The sequence below is a fragment of the Rousettus aegyptiacus genome, unplaced genomic scaffold (assembly GCF_014176215.1).
Source record: "Rousettus aegyptiacus isolate mRouAeg1 unplaced genomic scaffold, mRouAeg1.p scaffold_m13_p_1, whole genome shotgun sequence".
Classification (NCBI taxonomy): Eukaryota; Metazoa; Chordata; class Mammalia; order Chiroptera; family Pteropodidae; genus Rousettus; species Rousettus aegyptiacus.
Genome location: NW_023416284.1, coordinates 165562802 through 165583089, shown reverse-complemented (window position 1 = coordinate 165583089; position 20288 = coordinate 165562802). Strand labels below are relative to the sequence as shown.

Here is a 20288-nt window from a genome sequence, read left to right as displayed (position 1 = left end):
TTTACAACTTGTGCACATCATTCCAGACACAGACCACCATGGTTTTCCATGAATATATTCCATCATCTCCACCTAATTAATAAGTTTTGTAAATTACTACTGAAGGTCTGCTTTAAGAACAAAGTCTAGATTTTGTTTTCTTTAGTTTCAAACACTCAAAATGTTATGTTACATATGACCTATGTATAAACACTACTCTCTCTTTTTTTTTTAAATCCTACTTGAACTATCCCCATAACATTACAGATCTGGGGCTTCAATTTTCAGCTCATTTTAACCGTTTAATTCCTTGAGACACTAACGTGTTCTGTGCACTTAGATCATGGTGTTATAGAGCATGGCCTTTGAATTCATGACATCTCTTCTGCCATTTACTGGTTATCTCAGGGAGATTTCTTAACCTCTCTGAGTCTCTGTCCTCATCTGAAAAAATGAGGAAAACGATCCCTGTTTCACAAGACTCTTGTGATAATTAAATATGATAACGTAGGTAAAGGTCTACATTCACAGTGGCACTCAAGCGTCACCTCCTTCCTGCTGTTTGTAACCTCTTGCTATCATAATCAGCTCCAAAGGTCTTCATTCTGTTCCCACTGATGGGACTGACTTGAATAGATTTTCCTTTTTTAAAGGAAACTTTCATTTATAAGCAGAGTTGTGATATATTTGAGGGAAGTCAAGGATATCTATTTCATATTTACATTACCTTCTTGTAGTTAAGGCTATTTGACTCAAGTGATTTTGTATAAGCCTTCTCAAGACAAGAATAAAAAGCCTAGTGATATTGTACAAAGAAGTTGCCACTTAAAGGTACTTTTGAATTATGTTACCATTTTGTCATGTTTGAAAATATTTTAATCTGAGCTGTTATGTATTTTAGCCTCAGCCAGTCATTAAATAGCCTAAAAATGGTAAAAGGTAGCTAGTTTGTATCAGTGGAGGATAGAAAATAATCATAAGGGGAGAAAGAACAAGGTGGTATAAAGAGGCAGCCTAAGCATCTTTAAAAGCTGATCAGGAGATGCAAGAGCTAAGAGAGAGCCTATGAACAGTCTATTAGCCATCCATCAAACCTATGCCCTCACAGAAAGGAGAAATCTGACGAAGAGTATAGTATACTTAGCTGAGCTGTTCAGTCAGGAATCCTTCACATTTGGAGTTTTCCAAGTGTTCATGATATGAACTTTACCAAAATATTAGAAAAAAGGGTAAATCTCAACCTTAGGTAACATACTTTTGGCAATAAATACAGGCAATTGAAAGCAACTTGCAGAATCATCTAAGATTTGCAAATATGTGGTAATAACTGTTTTAACTACAAAGGCTGTCTTGACCTTGGTCTTTCAGAGACCTTGAGAGAATGCAGAAACAGGCACCGGATGAGTGTGAGGGACTGGCTGGGGCATCCTGGGAAAGGACCCCTTGTCTACCTAATTATCTCCCTTTATTCTCTACCCCTGGGAGGAGTCCACTGACTTCATCGTGACCTGAAGTCCTATTCATTAGATTATTTGCATCGAGCAATGTCCTTTTCAATACCTCTGGGAACTATTACGTGACTTAGCTAATTTTCTGGTTGAAACCTGACATGGATGTAGAAAAGAGTAAGTTGGGAAAGAAGGTGGATTGAAGACCAACGTGGGCCTCAGGTGGGCTATTGAAAATTATAGGCAAAGAGCTATGTATATTCTCTCATTTTTTTACTCTTTGTACCCATAATCAGGCTAGTACAACAGCAGTGTTTGGACAGAGTATGAGGTAAATTTATTTTCATAAACTAGCCCTGGATCCTAGAATAGAGAATCTGTGCGAGGATGAATTCCGATTTCTAAATAATGAATGTACTCCGGGACAGGACATTCATGAATCGAGACTGGCCTCTTTTAAATTTTTTGCTTTACAAAAAATTGCTGTACATTTTTTAATTACTCTGATTTGCTATTCTACTAAAGCTTTTTATTTCCCCCAGTGAATTTTGTAGTACTCACAGGCTCAAAAATGAGAATTGAACCTAAAATAAGCTACAAGAAACAATAACCAGAGTGCACTGCTTTCTTAAAAAAAACCAAACTTTCAATTCTACTTACAAACATAAAAATTCAAAAATACAGAACACAGCTCATTGCTATGTGAACAATTGATTGCTTGTTAAGATCAATGAGTTGATCTGTTCCTAATCTTGAATTATTGTCTAATGAGTAAAAACTGAAGGTAAAGAGTGTTTTGTAGAACTGAAAAAAAAATGTCTGGATTCTGTGGTGATCTCTTGGTGGCATACTGAATGATAAAGTTCCTTCTTTTAGACTGGCTAAATAAATCAGGGAGATCTCTCTTCCTCTTAACCTTGTAGATAGTTTACAATATTTCTTAAGGCAGAAAAGTTTACTATTACCTGCACTGAATCAAGTTGTCAGTTTTAAATTCTTACATCAATATTGAGTTGATGTTTTATTTTTAAAGGATGAATGATATGCTCAATTATGAATACATCTTTAGGGGCTGGGAAAATTGTAATACATGTCTTAGCAACTATACTTTCTAGAATATATGAGTTGGCTTAATGGAGGAGCTTCAACCATTATAAGAAATATTAAATATTACTATACATAAGACAGTTTCCAGATTAATTTTCTAGTAATATTTAAGACAAGAAATATCCACTTAAAATATTGGCCTGAATAAAAATACCTCAGACATAGGGTATATTTACCAGCCTGAGAGTAGAAATATTTTAAATTAAAAAACTTATAATTTTCTACATTTCATTCTGTGTCCCCATCTCCTTTAGTTTTTCTGAGACTAAAGCATGTGTAACTGACATCATGATTTCATATGGGTGTGTAATATTTTAAGATTTAAAATGATTTCATCATAATTCCCTCTCCTACCCCTTCCAGCTGTTTCCCTACCTGACACTTCCTGCCCCCTTCCCTGAGAAGTCTGCTCACTGAATGGAGAACTCTGAGTTCCTTTCCTCCAAGAGTGCTGATATCAAATAAGTTGCATTTTAATGTTTTATTAAAACCAAATGTTATCCCATATGTTTAGATAACTGTGGAGCATAGAAATGTCTGTGCAACAAGGGATTAAGGCACCGTTTTTTCTTTCCCTTTTCTCTTTTGCTTCGGGAGCAAAAACAAAGACTAATGGGACAGCTAGGGTGACTTGTCAGTCTTTTCTGTCGCTTGGCAATATTTGTATCAGCAAATAGCACTGGGTACTGTGTGCCAAAGGTTGCCATAACACTGACTTAAAACCCTGCCGGGAAATAAAGGCACACAGTACCTTAAAGGAAAAAGTTAGTGAGTACCAACCAGAAAATCTTGACAACTTAGGGCAATTTTGAAATGTTCTGGAATATTTTACAGAGAAAGTCATCTGTTTCTTGATTATGACACCCAAGAATATATCTTTCTAGCTGTTTTCTTTCTCGCCAAATGCAGTCATGACAGAAATCTTTTTCCAATGTTTGAATAATGTTTGGTAGTAGATGTCTGAGTGTTTATACATCAGCTTGACTTACCAGCAGATATTTCCTTAGCACTTGCATTTAAAAAAAAAAATGGATCAAATGGATCAACATAGCGTTTTCAAAGGCATGGTACATAAAAGAGACCCATTTGGCAATAAGATTGCAGGCAAAAGCGCTGGGAAATAAACTTTGAGATTTAGAAATGTGTCAAGGAATGGAGACTCTCTGAGACGGTGTGCAAAATCAGAGTATCGTCTGTGTCATCTGGAATGGCCCCAGTGCTGTTTAGTCAGGGAGTGGCCGATTGTTTTCTGATGCACCTGTTTCAGTGGGGCTGGCGGAGGGGGAAATGCTATCAGTTCGATTGGCAGGCATACTCTAACCCTCACTCTTGAATTCCTTCAATGCGAGTCTTCTACACAATGATGTCATAGACACGGCCCACTCTGCCAAGCCACTCTCTCACGGCCTGGCGAACTCTGATGTCAGTCACGTGACAGGTCAGCTGGCTGATGCACGGGAACACTGCTGGCTGGAGGGCTGTGAAGGTCGGGTCTGGAAGGATCTGAATCTGATTGAGAACTGTGAGCACCATGTTGGTCCACGCCTAAGAGAGAGGATTTGAGAGAGTGATCAGCTTTCACTCATGGGTTCATTTGAACTCTCAGGTGTAGCTAAGCCCTGCCAATTTGCAAATAAGTTTTCTCAGGCTTTAGGCTGCACTAAATTAGTCTTTGCTAATAAACTCACTTTAACTTCATATAAACAAGGAATAGCAGAGACTTATCTAACATTAGGAATAGCTCATTCTCAGCTTTTAAAAACAACAACATTCTCATTTCTCAGATTTTAAAACTCTTGCTTTCCCATAAGATTTCCATAGGATAAATGACACTTCTAATCAGCAATCACTAAAATAACGCCTAGAAAACTTGAAATAGGTCTCCTTTAATTTAGGATAACTTAAAATCGTAAGCAAATCTCTAAGGTATGAAAAGCAATTATTAAAATGTTATTTGTCAAGGTCAACTGTTAAAGAACAACCATACATCTCGGTTTGGGCTTTTGCAAATCTAGTCTAGGATGATTTTTATGGATTCTGAATTATGAAATTGAGTTCTATGTTCAAGATACTTAAAAAAATAATACATCTTCCAGGATATTCATACTAATTTCAAATTTATGTTCAGGCAAAGAATACATTTCTTTATAGGTTCATAGAATTGTAAGGCCCAAGACCGTCTAACTTATTATGCCTGTGAAGAGTCCACAATTTAAACATCAGATTATTTTTTAAGGGCTCTCTATGACTCCAGATCCTTCTATTTTTTTTCTCATTTTATCTATTCTTGAACAAAACAAAACCAATACAGTTTTCCTCTCAAGCTTATTTTTTAAATATATGATGGAATTACAAACATTAAATAAAGGAACAAGGACTCTCAAACTCTTCTGAAGAATGAAAATTTTTATGTGCTCTGGATGGGTTAGAAAAACTTGAGATGAAAACAATTCGTTGGTATCACCACCTAATAATATGCACTTTGCCTTCTTCCTTTAAATAATTTTTCATAAGTAGAATTTCCTCAGTGTGTCTTCAAATAATAAGCTTGGGACTCCATACCAGTTAAATAAGCTTTAGTGTCATCTTAATTATACAAGTGAATTCCTAATTCTCAATATCTGTTAAAACTCACACAAAAATCCTGAAATTTAGAGTAAAATGTCAGTTTCACACTGATATACTGACACAGATCCTATGTCTTAATCTCAGGCAATCCTCTGACTTAGGAGGGAAGCTGGGTCACCTGTTGGTGTCTAGCCAATCTTGGAATGTGCATGAACGCTCTGTGAGGGGAGCGTGTCTGTCATCAGAGGCCCAGCTTCCCCCTTGCCTTGCCGGGAAAGTGTCCTGGCATCTTCTGGCCTGCAGGAACCCACCTGGATCTGTGCTTCCGCGTCCCTCACGGAGATGCTCAGGGAGCTCCCTGTGGAGCCCGAGCGGGGCCTCTTCTCCTGTCGCAGCAGCTCAGGGCCCGCACTGAAGGAATGCCGCACCTGTCCTTGGTCTATCAAGTGCTGGGGGCGCTGAAGCAGCGGGGACTCTTGGCCCCTGGGACCCAGTGGCTCTCCCTTCTTCTCCACTTTGACCTCTTTGGGGAATGCAGGCAAGTTATGCTGCTGTTTCCTCTTTTTATATTCAGTCATCAACTTTGAAATGGTTTTGTCAGCTGCCATGGTGTAGATTTTGTTACCTGCATTCTCCCACCACTCTTTCTTCCTGCTGGGGTCCTTCTTCTCCACCTTGGGGCTTGGGGGCAGCATCAGGGTTTCCCCACTAACCCCCCTTAGGCTCAGACACTCGCCTATGTGATCCCGTGTCTGACTTCGGTCATCCTCAGAAGGCGTGTCTTTCCCTGAGAAGCCCCCGGTGGATGGGGTGGATGACTCCGACTGGAAGGAGGGAAGGATAAAGAATGGGTCGCTCTTGAAGATGGGCACTTCTTCCATACTGTTTTCCAAATCCAAGTGCATCTGGATGTAGTTATTGCACAGTTCCATGCACAGCTTGTGAAGCCTCTTGACCAGCCACACCCAGTCTGCATTGCTAATGGGCTGGACACTTAGAGAGGGCATCCGAGCCCTCCACTGCCTCTTCTCCTTGCCTCTCGGGGGGCTCACCTGGGCAGTCTCCTCAAAAATGTCTTCATCTTCTGATGAACACTGCTGTGACGAATCTGTGCTTCTTTCATCATCCTCAAAAAGCACTTTCTTCACTTGCTCGGCAGTGATGGTTTCTTGATTGGTGAGAACAGCACAGACCAGCGCGTGGAAATAGATGTTGAAACTCATGGCGGACTGGCGGTAGAGGTTGGCAGCACCTCCAATGCCAGACACTTTCTTCAGCAGGCACTTCAACCCAGGGCTGGTGTCAAACTCTCTGGCCGTCCTGTACGAGTCCAGCAGCAGGTCAAATATGACGGCCAAGTTCTGCATGGAGATGTATCTGAGGAAGCCAGCCAGCTTGGTTTCTGGCACTTGAACTGTCTTCTCTTCTCCAGGAGAGGGGCCTTTGACAAACTCTTCTAACAAGATATCATATAAGTTCTGCAGTAACACTTGATGGGATAGTAAGCTCACCACAATTTCCCTGAAAGAAACACTTCAAATGAAGAGAAAGGGATTGATTAGGAGCCTTTTGCCTTATATATTTTAGAGCAATTTAGATGTTACACATTTCAGAATAACATCTGCAAAATGACAAACTATACTACTAGTATTTTAATGTGTTCCTTAAAGAGCATTATACAATAACCATTTTAATCATAATTAATGGAAATCTTGACACTTTTTAAAATCTAGGCAATAAAGAATTAATGATACTGAATTAACAATTATCTACAAGACTTAGGAAAAAGTTTTATAAAAAAGTTTTAATATACCACAATTATGGGTATGACATTTTTCTTTCATAGTTACAGTAAATTAAAACATAGCGAATAAAAGAGTAATTCTTGTTGACTTTTTTGAGTTGTATTTTAACTGCCTTTTTTCTTGAAGCCAAAGTTTTTAGCAATCTTATTGAAGTCTAGATTTCTAAGGACCAAACCAGTTGACCAGGATTAAATGCTAATGCCTTAGATGCACGTATATAAAAACTTCGGTGCTTCTAGTATGTAACAGAGAGAGCCAAACATTGAAAAGTTTTAACATTAAAGGTATTATGGGGCTAACGTCTGCAACATTAAAAGTTTAACTCACAGCTTTCTAACACAAATCTAGGAGAGAAAGCGTTCTTTTAACACACACTAATTTCCTTCTGCATCCTTTTCTGCCAGCATGACCTGTGACTCCTTGTGGGCCTTGAATGCTCATTTGAATCCACTGAGATGCCTCACATGTCAGCTACGTGGGATGGAGAGGTGGGACAGGGTGAATCCTCTCTACACATCTGTCCAGGACTCCTGGTTGAGGAGCAGGCAAGTCCCACCAGTCATTACAACTTCTCGCTTGTCCTAATCAGGGCGCAGATGGGATAAGGGAGTCTTAGAAGCAAATGTCCCTTGGTGATTTGGCCCCTTTTATTCGGTTGGATTCTTGCACTAAGAAAACAATTTCAATTCCAGGTACTATGTTTACTGAATGTTTTAATTCACCAATGTGGTTCGGGTTTATGGTTTTACATTCTGTTCATTCCTCTTAGAATTCTGTGAAAATAGCTTACTACCATTATGTTGCAACTACTTCCTATAACCGAATAATTACAATATAATGACAATGCTTATTAGACACATTGATTTCAAAGGCCCAACCATTACCTTAATAATTTTTTGCCTTATTCTTCTATGTCTAGCAATGACCTTAAACTTAAAAATTTTATAACAAGAAAAGTACTTTTTAAAACATCAAAGTAACTGGTTAATAAATTATAGATTTCAGGTATACAATATCATAATTCAATGTCTGTATCCTCTATTGCATATTCACCACCAAAAATCTGGTTTCCATCTCTCACCATATATTTCACCCTATTTACCCTTCCCCACCCCATTCCCAACTAGTAATTACCAACATGTTATCTGTACCTATGAATTTTTCCTTTTGTTTACTTTTTTTACATTCCATATACGAAATTGTATGGTTTTTGTTCTTTTCTGTCTGACGTATTTCACTCAGCATAATACTCTCAAGATCCATCCATGTTGTTGCAGATGGCAATATTTCAAACTTTTTATGTCTAGTAGTCCACTGTATATGTATGTAAATGCTACATCTTTATCCATTCATCTATGGACACCTAGGTTGTTTCCATAACTTGGATATTGTAAATAATGCTGCAATGAACATGGAGGTGCATATATATCTTTTTGAATTAGTGTTTTCACACTAAAATACCTGGAAGAGGAATTGCTGGGTCATATGGTAGTTCTCTTAATTTTTTGAGGAGTCTCCATACATGTTTTCCATAGTGGCTGCATCAATTTACAATCCCACCAACAGTATATGAGGATTCTCTTTTCTACAGTCCTCTCCAACAATTGTTGGTTCTTGTCCTTTTGATAGTACCCATTCTAACAGGTATGAGGTGATAGCTTATGTTGCAACTAGGTCCTATAACTGGATAATTATATTATGACAAAACTTCCTCAGCTCCTACTTCAGTCATGTTTGATAAGGTATTAGGAATGGTGAATATGTATCGTTCTGAAAAAGAGGGCTCTAAAAGGCACCAAGTTGATCTGGAGGAGCCTAATCAAGAAGGGAAAGCCTTCTATTCCTTGTCTGTCTTCTCCACCACAGTGTAAAGTCCTCATGGGTGAAGACACTATCTTATTCATTTTCTTGTCCCCAGGACTATGTCTGGTGAGAGTGGTATCCGGTAAGTCTCCAAAACAAACCAAACAACAAAACAGGCTGATTCTCCGTACAGGCACCTGAACAGACCATGCCCTGCAGAAAATGTTCTCCTTGAGAAATGGCCCTGACGCTCCACCCTACTCCTCTGGCAGCCTGGACTCCTGAAGTAGGAAGCCCAATCAGAGGGGTGAGTTCAGTATTTTCTATTACCTTTCCTAAGAAATGGAAAACCCCTTACCAGCAAACATTTAAAGAGAGGGCTGATGCGAAGTCATGTTTGAATTATGGAGTATCTTCATCAACCAAGATATTCCCTTGGGTGCTTTAGGATATAAAATTGCTAACTGTGCATATGAAAAAGAACAGAAAATCCCCTTTAGGTTCAAGCAAAATGATGCAGCAATAAGAAAACAGTGACGCAAGACTGAAGAGATCAAAATTTCAGAAAGATATACAAAAAGTGAAATAACTGTTTGTAGATATGTCACGCTTAATCATGTATGCTGATAGAAGATCTGAAACCAACAAAAATCAATGGGTAATTTTTCAATTTGTGGTACCCGAGTGTTTCAACCTTGTTCTCAGCATGTCCTTTAAGAAGGAGACTATGGCGAGGTGAAACTTGCACCTTCCCTTCCTCCTTCTGATGCAAAGAAAAGTAAGGCTCCAGATGGGATAATTCAATTGAGAATTAACTGCATAACGAGTAGCTGGCTTAAGACATGCTCATGTCAGTATCAGAAACATTCAAAGTTTAAGGGATAGCTGACCCTTGAATACCATGGGGTCTGAACTGCACAGATCCATTTATACGAGGATTTTATTTCAATAAATACTATATTTTCCTTAACATTTTTCTTTAGCTTTATTGTAAGAATACATATAACATACAAAACGTGTTAATTGACAATATTATTAGTAAGGCTTCTGGTCAACAGCTGTCTACTAGTAGTTAAGTTTTTGGGGAGTCCCTAACCTCTGTTGTTCACGGGTCAGCTGTATAACTTAAAGTTCCAATTAAGATTATGTGAACTATGTAAAGCATGGGGCTATCAATGTTGAAGTGACTTAAGTGTCACCATCTGGTTTTAATTTAGTTTTTTTCCCCTATGGGTGATTTCAACGTGGACCTTTGAGAATGCAGCTGACCAGCATCTATACAAACTTTTCTTAGGTCTAACTCATCTTCTGCTACATCCTATGCTAAGAACTGCCCCTGCATCAAATCCAAGAATGTAAAACACTTAAAGAATTTTAGGGACTATTTTTAGGCACAGTGGCCCCTGCTAAAGAATTAGTATGCTTTTTCTGTTTTACTTAATTTCATTAAGGGAGTAACTATCTATTAAAAGTACTAAATAAACTGATGAATCATGTTGGTAAATTTTAAAATCTTAACCTTTAAACCAATAGTACAGGAATATTAGACTATTCTATTTTTCCCATGTTTTATTTATGTGAATTCATCCTATTATTCTTGTCCCTTTTTTCCTACTTCAAAAATATTTTCACTAAGAATAATTGGCTGCTAGGGGACTAGAAATATAAAAAAAGGAAAACAGGTAAAGAACTGAAATTATAAAATAGATCAATGATTTAAAGATGTGAGAAAGGGTACATTATTTTGATAAAAATGACCAATACACATCAATAGTGAAGGGAAATGGCAAAGAATTAGGAAGGAACACATGGGATATTGGTAAAGTGCTATTTCTGAAGGTAGGTGATAGGTTCTTAGCTATTTTGGTCTTTTTAATTTTTGAAACTTCTGCATATTCTTTTACATGTACCACATACTTGACTAAAGAAATATCTGAAAATTTCACTGAAATAGTTGTAGCAATTAAACTGCTGTACCAAATAGCTAACATTTGGAAATAGTTTTGATTCTGGCTCTACCACTTTGCACTTGTGTGTCCCTGGAGAAATGGCTCAGCCCCCTCTGAATGTTTCCTCATGGATAAATGTGAGTGGAAATACCTAACTACTGTACTTCATGTATAGTGCTCAAATATTTATCATCATTACTGTTAGTGGGTTGGAAATTTAAAAATAAAGATGAAGGCAACAACCAAAGTTTTCAGGCAGGATAGGTACAGGCATCCTTTGTGTTATTGTACTTTACAGATTTTTTTTTAACAAATTGCAGGTAAGACCCTCCACCAGCAAAAAGATTATGACTTGCTTTATTGCGGTGGTTTGAAATCAAATCTGCAATATCTCTGAGGTATGCCTGTATTTAAATACGTTTCTTGTGGCACAGATCTTTATCTCCTGACACCTGTATTGCTCATGAAGAATTTATGTATTTCTCACTGAAACAATATGAATCACATCTCACATTATAATTATGTATGATGCTACAGACGCACTAAAGTCCTAATGTACAGTACCTCAGAATGTGACTATCTTTGGAGAAAGGTCTTTAAAACAATACTGAGGTCATTAGGTGGACCTCAATCCAATATGACTGGTGTCCTTATAAGAGGAGATCAGGAGACAGGTACAGAGGAAAGGCCATGTTAGGACACAGGGAGAAGACATCTGTCTGGAAGCCAAGAAGAGAAGTTCCAGGAGAAACCAACCCTGCCAGCACCTCAGTGTCAGACTTCCAGCCTCCAGAACTGTGAGAAAATAACCTTCTGTCGTTTAAGCCATTTAGTCTGGGGTACCATGTTGTGGCAGCCTTACAAACTAATACATCTGAAATGTGGTTGAAAGGCTAACAATTTTCTGTGAAAACCTTTGCTGAATGACTATAATTGTTTTCAGTACTCTTGTCAAAAGCTCTGATTACAGTGACCAAGAAGTGGGGATAAATGACCTTTCCTCTTTACAAGCTCCCTCTACATGTTTAAGCGCAGCTGCTCACCTTTTCTTGGTATGTCCATTTGGCTTCTCATCAGGAGGCAGTTCAATAATGAGCTGACAGGACTGAGCGTGATCGAAGTTGTTTGGAGTCTTTGGTGAGCACTGGGTATCCAACATAAACACCTGCACAGGTACACGGAGGGACAGTTCAGTGCTCCATCATCCTCGACCTGACTCCACAGGGATCATCAGCTGGATGGCCATGGTAAATTGCTTACTCTACTCATTTTTCACCTATAACATGGGTTCCTATCTAGTATGTTTGTTGAGAAAATGTGTATTACATGGACGTAGCATTGGAACAGAAGAGCAAATATTCAATAAAGGTCTACTTCTACCACGTGACAATTCATTACACTCCAATGAGTAGGTACTAATGTTTAATATTAAAAGTAAGTAAAAAGGGGGCTACATTTGTAAAAGATCTCCTGATTGTGACATTTGTTTGGTATTCTACCCAATACAAGAAGTTAACTTGGGAGCCTGTCAAGACTACTGATGTAGCCGTGCTACTCCATTGGGCAGTTCGGTGACGTAAGACCTGCAGGAGGGATTCCCAGCAGTACGTCAAGCTTCTAAAGCCCTTGGGATCAAAGCCCCCGCCCTTACCTGCTGGGCCATGGCTCGGATGCGCCAGTACTCGGCCTCGGCGCTGGGGGATGCAGAGGGGGCCGCCACTCTCACCTGGCAACCTTCCCCACTGAAGCCCTCGGTGCTGCTGTGGAAGCAGCCCAGCAGGTCCTAGGGGGAAAACACAGCAATCGTTCACTGGGGGCACCCAAGTGGCCCCGGGCCTTGTCTCGGATCTGACAGTGTACTGTGTCAGAAGTACTAATGCAGCAACTTCTTTCTCAGCCTCTGCCAGGTTTCAAGCGAGACTGCCTGCTGGAAGGGGGAGCCTGGAACCTGCTCTGGCTCTCTCCTCTGAGCAAGTTACCTTCACTGGCTTGAGTGTGGCGGAGAATGCATCCTGAAGCGCACAGCAGGCCAGCCTCCACATTTCTTCCGTGAACACGGGGCCTGCCGTCACGAGGACGTACCTGCCCCAAGGAACAAGGAAAGTTGTCTTGAATTTATATATTTTTATTGCCACAAATTTAGGCCCTTATGGACACAAAGATTTATTCCATAGTTTCCGTACAAGTCTTCCTGTCTCTTACCAGACATCCTGAAGGCAAGATGGTATTTCATTGTCATAATACTTTCTAAACCATTTTAATGTAAAAATATTCATGGATCCCCATTACAAATAGGCTAATGTTTAAGTTTAGGCTTGCATTCAAGACTGTATATACTTTGTACTAATTTCCCCATTCTAACTCTGTTGTCCATTACTTTGCTACAAATAAACAAAACTCTTTGTCACTTGTAATTCTTGTTTCCATGCATTTGTTCATGCTATTCTACTTGCAAAGTCTCCACCTGTCAAAAGCTTACCCACCCTGGGAAACCTGACCAAGTGTTGCTATTACAAAAAGCCCTGCTGCCACCCCGTACTTTCTTGGCATTTATAATTCCTCCTTACTATTATTTTTCACGTGACTGTTATGTCCTTTAGAATAGGCTGCAATTAGCTTGAGGGTAGGGACCTTGACTTACATCACTACCTGTGCTGCAAAGTACCTGTGTAATGCCTAAACAATGAATATTTGCTGCCTGAACACCGAAATGACAAAAATATTAGCACACAGTCATTTTTACTTATAAAAAAAATCTAAAAAGTAGATTGCTACCACAAAAAAAAATTAATTTCCTTAGATTTCATAATAAAAACCCCAATTTTGTGGAGAGCCAAAGAACCCTTTACTCACCTAATACAGGAACAGCCTACTCTGGAGATGGTTTCTGTGGGCTTGGCCACACACGCGACCAGTAACTCAAAGAGGTCCTTCAGCATAGTATTGATCATGCTTTCATATCTGATATCTACAGTAAAAAGCAAAATCAAGGTTTTACTCAATGCTACTATTAATGAATGGGTTGAAATGGCATCTATAGCAAAAGAGGAATGTTTGATAAAAATATATCCATTTCTAGTTATATCAAGATGAAATATATGGTTCACTTTTATGTGTCAATGTACATTTTCAAAGTTAAATATACAATTTACTTAAGCAGAATAGAACATATGATGTTACGTAGCCTGAAAATAGTAAAAAAATTTTGATTCTTTAAAAGGGTGGGAGGAATAAACCAAACTTTTCTTATTGCTGATAGTCAAATTAAATTGCTCTTAGAAAACAAAACATTTCTTGTTCTACTACTTCTTGAACCTCTTCAGTTTGGCTTCAGTCTGCTCACTATCCACAGACTAAAGAAAAAATCACATTGTTTGCCCAATTCAAGGAATATGTCAGTATGCTTTTCTTCAAAGTCTTGTGATGCCATGAAACCAATTTTTAATAGAATCTTCCAGGGTCCCACACTGTGCAAAGCAATGACCTAGTCAAAAACATCTACTCCATTTCATTTTTTTTTTCTTTTCCTTTTTTCTGCAGGGCAAATTTTCTTTACTAAGCTTAGTAAAAACAGTTTCTTTTTTTCCCCTCTTTAATCAACACCACCCCCCACTTCTACCCCTGACCTATGGATGTTGCCCTTTCCCCTTAAGGACTGGATCTCTGAAGACAGGGAGTCTCCTCCCACACTCTCTTGGCAGGAGCCCTTGGGATATGGTCTGTGGCGCAAACCCAGGACCTTCTGCATGTGAAGCAGACGTGCTAACCACTACACTATGGAGCCACCCCCCAAAACAATGTTTCTTTTCTTTGCTTTTTGAGTCTCCCTTGGGGTTAAGTTCTCATCAGTTTCTCTAACCAGTCCAAGGAAGCCTTTTATCTCACCTTTTTCTTTATAACCTCTAGACTAGCAGCAATATTTTCTTCCCTTAAATTTCCAGACCTTCTTACAAGAAAAAGCATGAGCAAGCATCTGCATTTCACAAATGTTGCTCTACTGATACCACAGTGGATCTATCCCCTCTGCCTCTAGCTTGCTCTCCATCTGTGGGCTTCAATATCCTATCTACTTCATGATTTCACATCTTTTTCAAAGTTTTATAGATATTAAGAGCCTTCTCTTTACCCCTAACCTGGTTAAGCAATTTTTTGCCCGTAATTTCAGCCTTTTCTAAAGCTTCCTCTATTTAGCTTCCCCAGATGAAGCAGGAAACTAAGGTACCCCTCCACCCCCTCTTTCACTCCTAGGCTACAGGGATAATTCTTTTTTAATAATAAACTTGAACTTGCTTCCCCTCTCCTAATGCACAAATATCCTAAACCTTATTATTTTTAGTTACACATATTTTAAGTATTCTGTTTGATAATTTTTACAAGACACATGGGTAGCAATTTCCTTTTTTGACAATCTACTATTAAAAGTCTGGCATTGACTATGTAATTCTATTTTAATTCCGAGGACAAAAATCATGCACTGGTATTTGTACTACGTATTTACTAAGCACTTTTAGGCAATGATGCTGTCTGCTAAAGAAATATTCAGTGTGGATCGCGAGGCTGCTATAGATACCTGAGTGTATGAAGCTTTGAATGTGCTCCACCACCAGCTCACAGGACAGACCAATGGCATGCTTGAAGTTAGCAGAGGCCACATCCCAGTAAGAATGGTCTTTATGGCTACGGCGGAGCCAGAGGGACATCACAGGAAGGAGAAGATGAACAACTGCATAGATACCAAAGCCTGGTCCTGAAAAAGAAGAGTCAGCATCAGAATTGTGATCTCAGTAACTGTCCGTAACGAAAAGGAAGCTGTTCACCATCTCTCAGCATTACTGATCCCTTTTGACCAGACCTCCCATTCTCTGAGGAGGTGCAAAGAAAAAGAATTTACCACTGATCGGGAATATAGGTCTTCGATGGCATTTTCTTTTTTGTTTTTGCATGATTTTCGTTGTATATATGCACAGCATCCATTCCCCCTTACTGATGAACATTTAAGGTGTTTCTTTATTTTCACTCTAGCATGAAAATAATGCTATAATGAAAATCTCCGAAAATGCTGAAGGCTTTTAAAAATCTGATTACAAAAGAAGTTATCCTTTTTTATAATAAAAACAATACACAAATACTCATTTTAAAGCCTTCAGAATATTTATATGTTTTTATTATAATTTACTGATCCCATTTATGGTGTTCATAATTTTTCTAGCATTTAAAATGCTTCAACAAACTATATACACACACACGTATCTTCATTGCTGTTAATTTTCTTTGATGATTATTGGGTTAAATTCTCTTCCCACGCTTAGCACTCAATGTAAAAGGAGAAAATAGTACTGACCAATAAAACAGATTTAGAAATAGTGGTGCATAATTCTATTAGAAAAAAAACAATTCTTGAATGAAAAGCTTTTTTTAACATGTGGGAGTAGCTATGATGGTTTCAGAAAAAAATTCTGATACAAATATTACAATGGTTCTTGTATCAGTTATCAAGTCTTTACCATTTTATGTTGAATACCAAATACCTCTTATTACTATAGAATTAGCTAGTGGCTTTGTGGTTCAGATGCTGCTGGTGAAAACTAAAATGTCTATAAAAAATTTCTTTAATTTTGGGAAATATACATGCTCACCTTGATTAATTTGGAATAAGAAGTTCCTAAGGGCCATTTTTTCCCTGTACTATGAGAGTACTAGGGATCACTAAATGTCTTTTATAAGATCTAATCACCCATGACCCTTCTACAATCAAGATGTTTCTGTCTTAATACCGCATATACATTTGAGTGGTTTGTTTGAATCAGTGGGAGGCACTTTGAGCCCAAGTGGCAGGTCTGAGGCCAAGAGCATGTGAGATCCAGCCAAAATGGGAAGTCATAATTATGGAGAACAGAGCAAAGCCAACTGGCTCAAGGAGACACTGATACCCCAGCCTTGGCCTGATTACTGTGGGGCTCCAACACATTTAACTAACTGGCAACCACACATTATTTGTAAGTGGACTGGCGAAAAGACACACAAACGATAATAAGACGTATGTTAAACATCACTGCATCATTGCCATCTAACAAATATTGAGCACCTATTATGCTGTCTAGGGTTACAGCAGTGAAACAGGTAGGCACTCAAAGAAATATCTTCCTGAAAAAAGTTACACATGTAACAATTCCCCCAAAAGACAGACATAGAAATATTTACCAGGTGTTTTGGTAATCTCTCTCAATAGCTCAAAGAGTAAATCCAAGGTAGGGGGTTGGTGCTGACGTGGACAGTTAGACACAGCTGCTGTTAGCTGCTCCAGCAAGATGATCCAGACTTCTATCAAACCTGGAAACCAAGAACCAGACCTCTATGAAATCCAGTTAAACATAATACAGAATCATCACAAGATCAAATTAAATGCAGAATGTGAAAGGTCTGAAATGCCAAATGCTATATGGAAATGAGTCATCACCCAGAAAGGTAGCCCTCAGGGCCGACAAGTAGGGACAGGTTATGATGTACATATTCTGACAAAATCAAAGGAAAATAAAAACGCTCAATTTCTTCCTACTCCCCTTCAGGGAGAAGGTGACATGATATGTAAATTCTACTATATGAAATGATTGTCAGTCTTCTTAGGAGTTGATAGCAGAATTATGAAATATCCTTTTAGTTCTACCATTTTAATCTAGCTTATTTTAAAAAATTATTATAAATACATATAACGAAAAATTGCTATTCGAACCATTTTTGCATATGATTCAGTGGTATTAAAAACATGCACGATGTGGTGCAACCGTCATGACTACGTCTCCAAAACTCTTCCATCGCCTTGAACAGACACTGTCACCATTACGTCATAACTCTCCATTCCGCCCTCACTCCAGCCACTAGTAACCTCTAATCTATGAATTCGCCTACTCTACATACTTCATATAACTGAAATCATACAATATTTGTTTTCTTGTGTCCGGCTTATTTCACTTAGCATGACATTTTCAAGGTATATCCACGTTGTAGTGTGTATCAGAACTTCATTCCTTTTAACGAATAACTAATATTCCATTGTATGTATATACTACGTTGTTTGTCCATTCATCTGTTGGACAATTGTGTCGTTTCTACCTTTTGGCTATTGTGAATAATGTTTCAATGAACAGTGTAGTATAATTATGTTTGAGTCCCTCCTATCCAATCTTTTGGGTATAGACCCTAAGAGTAGCATTGCTGGGTTACATAGTAATTGTTCAGTTTTTTGAAGAACCACCAAATTGTTTTTCATAAAAGCTGCACCATTTTACATTCCAGTGAGGGTTCCGATTTCTCTACATCTTTACCATATTTTTTTCTTTTCTTAACTATAGCCATCCAAGAAGGTGTGAAATGGTATGTCTCGTCCTTTTGATTTACATTTTCCTAATGACTAATGATGTTGAGCATCTTTTCATGTACTTATTGACCATCTGTATATCTTTTTTTGAGAAACAGCTCTTTCATGTCCCTTGCTCATTTTTACAGTGAGTTATCTTTTATTGTTGAGTTTTAGGAATTATTCATATGTTCTGGATATTAAAAGCAAACCAGATTTATGATTTACAAATATGTTCTCTCATTCTTTAGGTTGTCTTTTCACTTTCTTGATAATGTCCTTTGATACATAAAAGTTTTTAATTTTGATGAAGTCCAAGTTACCTGTTTTCCTTTTGTTGCTTTTCCTAATTGACACTCTTTGCTCTTCTTAGTGCCCCATTTTCCTCAAGGGTCTATCATTCATCTCTAGTTTCTGTTTTTGCAATCTATAAATTATGTTTAATTTACCTGACCATGTTGTAGTTTGCAATTCTGGCACCCTCTCAATCCTGTATACACACAAATCACTGTGTCTATGACTCACAGGTGGGGAGCTGATGCTCACAGTATCAACAGGTTTGTCTTTCCATAGCAGTACATCCCTCAGCACACATTTCTCTTCCTTCTCTTCTAAGGGTTTCATTTTTAAAATAAACTAATTTTTAATGCTGCTTGTTACCAGGCAACGGCAAAAGCATGAAATTCTTTTTATTAGACCCAAACAATTTTCATTTTGCCATTTATACAAGCAAGATATGAGCCGACATTTCTGGGTATCACTGCCCATACCTCAGAAAACTATAAAAAAAGAATTCCATTTTCCTGGTTTCACACAAAAAGACCTAGAGTAGAATATATAAAAATGAGCCACTGTACATTTTAACTTTAACATTTCCACTTTTCCTGCAAAAGAAAACGGTATCAGAAGATGGTGTTTTTAAATATTCCCATTAAAAAAAAAAAAAACAACTTCCCTAGTTTTGAAGAAACTCCTATTCCCATTAATAGGAGGCAAAGCCAAAGTCATAGCCAACAAATATAATGAAACTAGGTGATAAGAAATTCTCATGAACCTCAAAATATAAGCAGAGTGGACAAGCTAATTTATAGGACACACAGAAGACAGAAAAAGACGTTACAAACCACTGGGGGGAGGTGCGAGCAATAAACTCCAAATGAAAAACTGTAGGGCAAAGAACCTCACTTCTTTAACAAATTAATTGCAAAGGAGTTAAAAAAAAGTTGGAGAAAGAAATATTAGATTGAAAGAATTTAAGAGATATATCAGCCAAATGCACAATGTGGAGCTTATGTGAATCCTAAAAACTAACATTTGTAAGAAAATTGGAAAAGTTAAAACTGAAAAGATATTTGGTGTTGTTAAAGATATTTGGTGTTGTTAAAGAGTCATAGTTAACTTTTAGGTAGAATAATAACTTTATAGTTATTATTTACAGATGAAATGCAATAATGCCTGAGATTTGCTTTAAACTAATATGGAAAGGAAAAAGTGGGTGGGGGGTATGGGAAAGAGAGCATGCATATTCGTGTGTGTGTGTGTGCGCGCGCGCGCGCGTGCGCAAATATCTATGAGGTTGAAGTTTCATTACACCATTCTGTCCAGTTTTAGATATGTTTAAAATTTCCATAGGAGAAAAAAGTAATTATTTGCCTTTGGTAACTAGAGGAATAATGTCTCAGAATATATCAATGGTGAGAATTAATTTTTAATACTAACTTAATGCTTTTACTTTTATTTTTTTTTCTGATCTAGCTGTTTCATATATAATTATAACTTTAAAGCCCCCAATGAACTTATACTGTGGGAAACTTTACATAGGTGCTGGGCTGAACTTTATCTGTAAGAAAATGGGCTGCCAAGAAGAAAAAAAGGTGGATTAATGATTGCCACAAAAGGGAAAGGAATGCTTACTATTATATATACAAACTGTTTACAACTTTACTAAAAGTATATGTGCTGCTGAAGCGAACACTACAGCTTTGAAATACTGTATTACAAATAAGCTTGGCTTCTGTATTATAAATAAACATTAGCTTCTGCCCATTATTGTCTGGGCTGGAGATTTAGGATGCTAGGTAAAAATTACTCTTATCTATTCATCGAAATAAAACCTCTATTAGGCAACATTTAGCCAATTTCCAATATTTTAATTGTTCTCTACGTTTGGTATTTATTCTTTCCTATAGTTCTTGCTCATAATTAATCTGAACTAGTGAGGTTTAACTGTTTATAATCTCTGGGAAGAAGTGTAATTTTCTAGCCACCTCATAAA

At 37.9% G+C, this 20288-nt stretch overlaps 1 protein-coding gene across 2 annotated transcripts in view; it reads right to left on the bottom strand.

The window, feature by feature from the left end:
• Positions 1-212: 212 nt before the first annotated feature.
• The window catches only part of ARFGEF3 (ARFGEF family member 3), a 145322-nt gene continuing 125246 nt past the window's right edge, over positions 213-20288 (bottom strand). For both annotated transcript variants that reach the window (XM_016132679.2, XM_016132680.2), the window contains 8 exons: positions 16861-16989; positions 15230-15406; positions 13513-13627; positions 12639-12741; positions 12311-12442; positions 11703-11824; positions 5414-6635; positions 213-4079 (listed from right to left, as the gene is read on the bottom strand). In XM_016132679.2, coding sequence (XP_015988165.2) covers positions 3888-4079; positions 5414-6635; positions 11703-11824; positions 12311-12442; positions 12639-12741; positions 13513-13627; positions 15230-15406; positions 16861-16989 — 2192 coding nt within the window. In that variant the 3' untranslated portion in view covers positions 213-3887. The remainder of the gene's footprint in view (positions 4080-5413; positions 6636-11702; positions 11825-12310; positions 12443-12638; positions 12742-13512; positions 13628-15229; positions 15407-16860; positions 16990-20288) is intronic.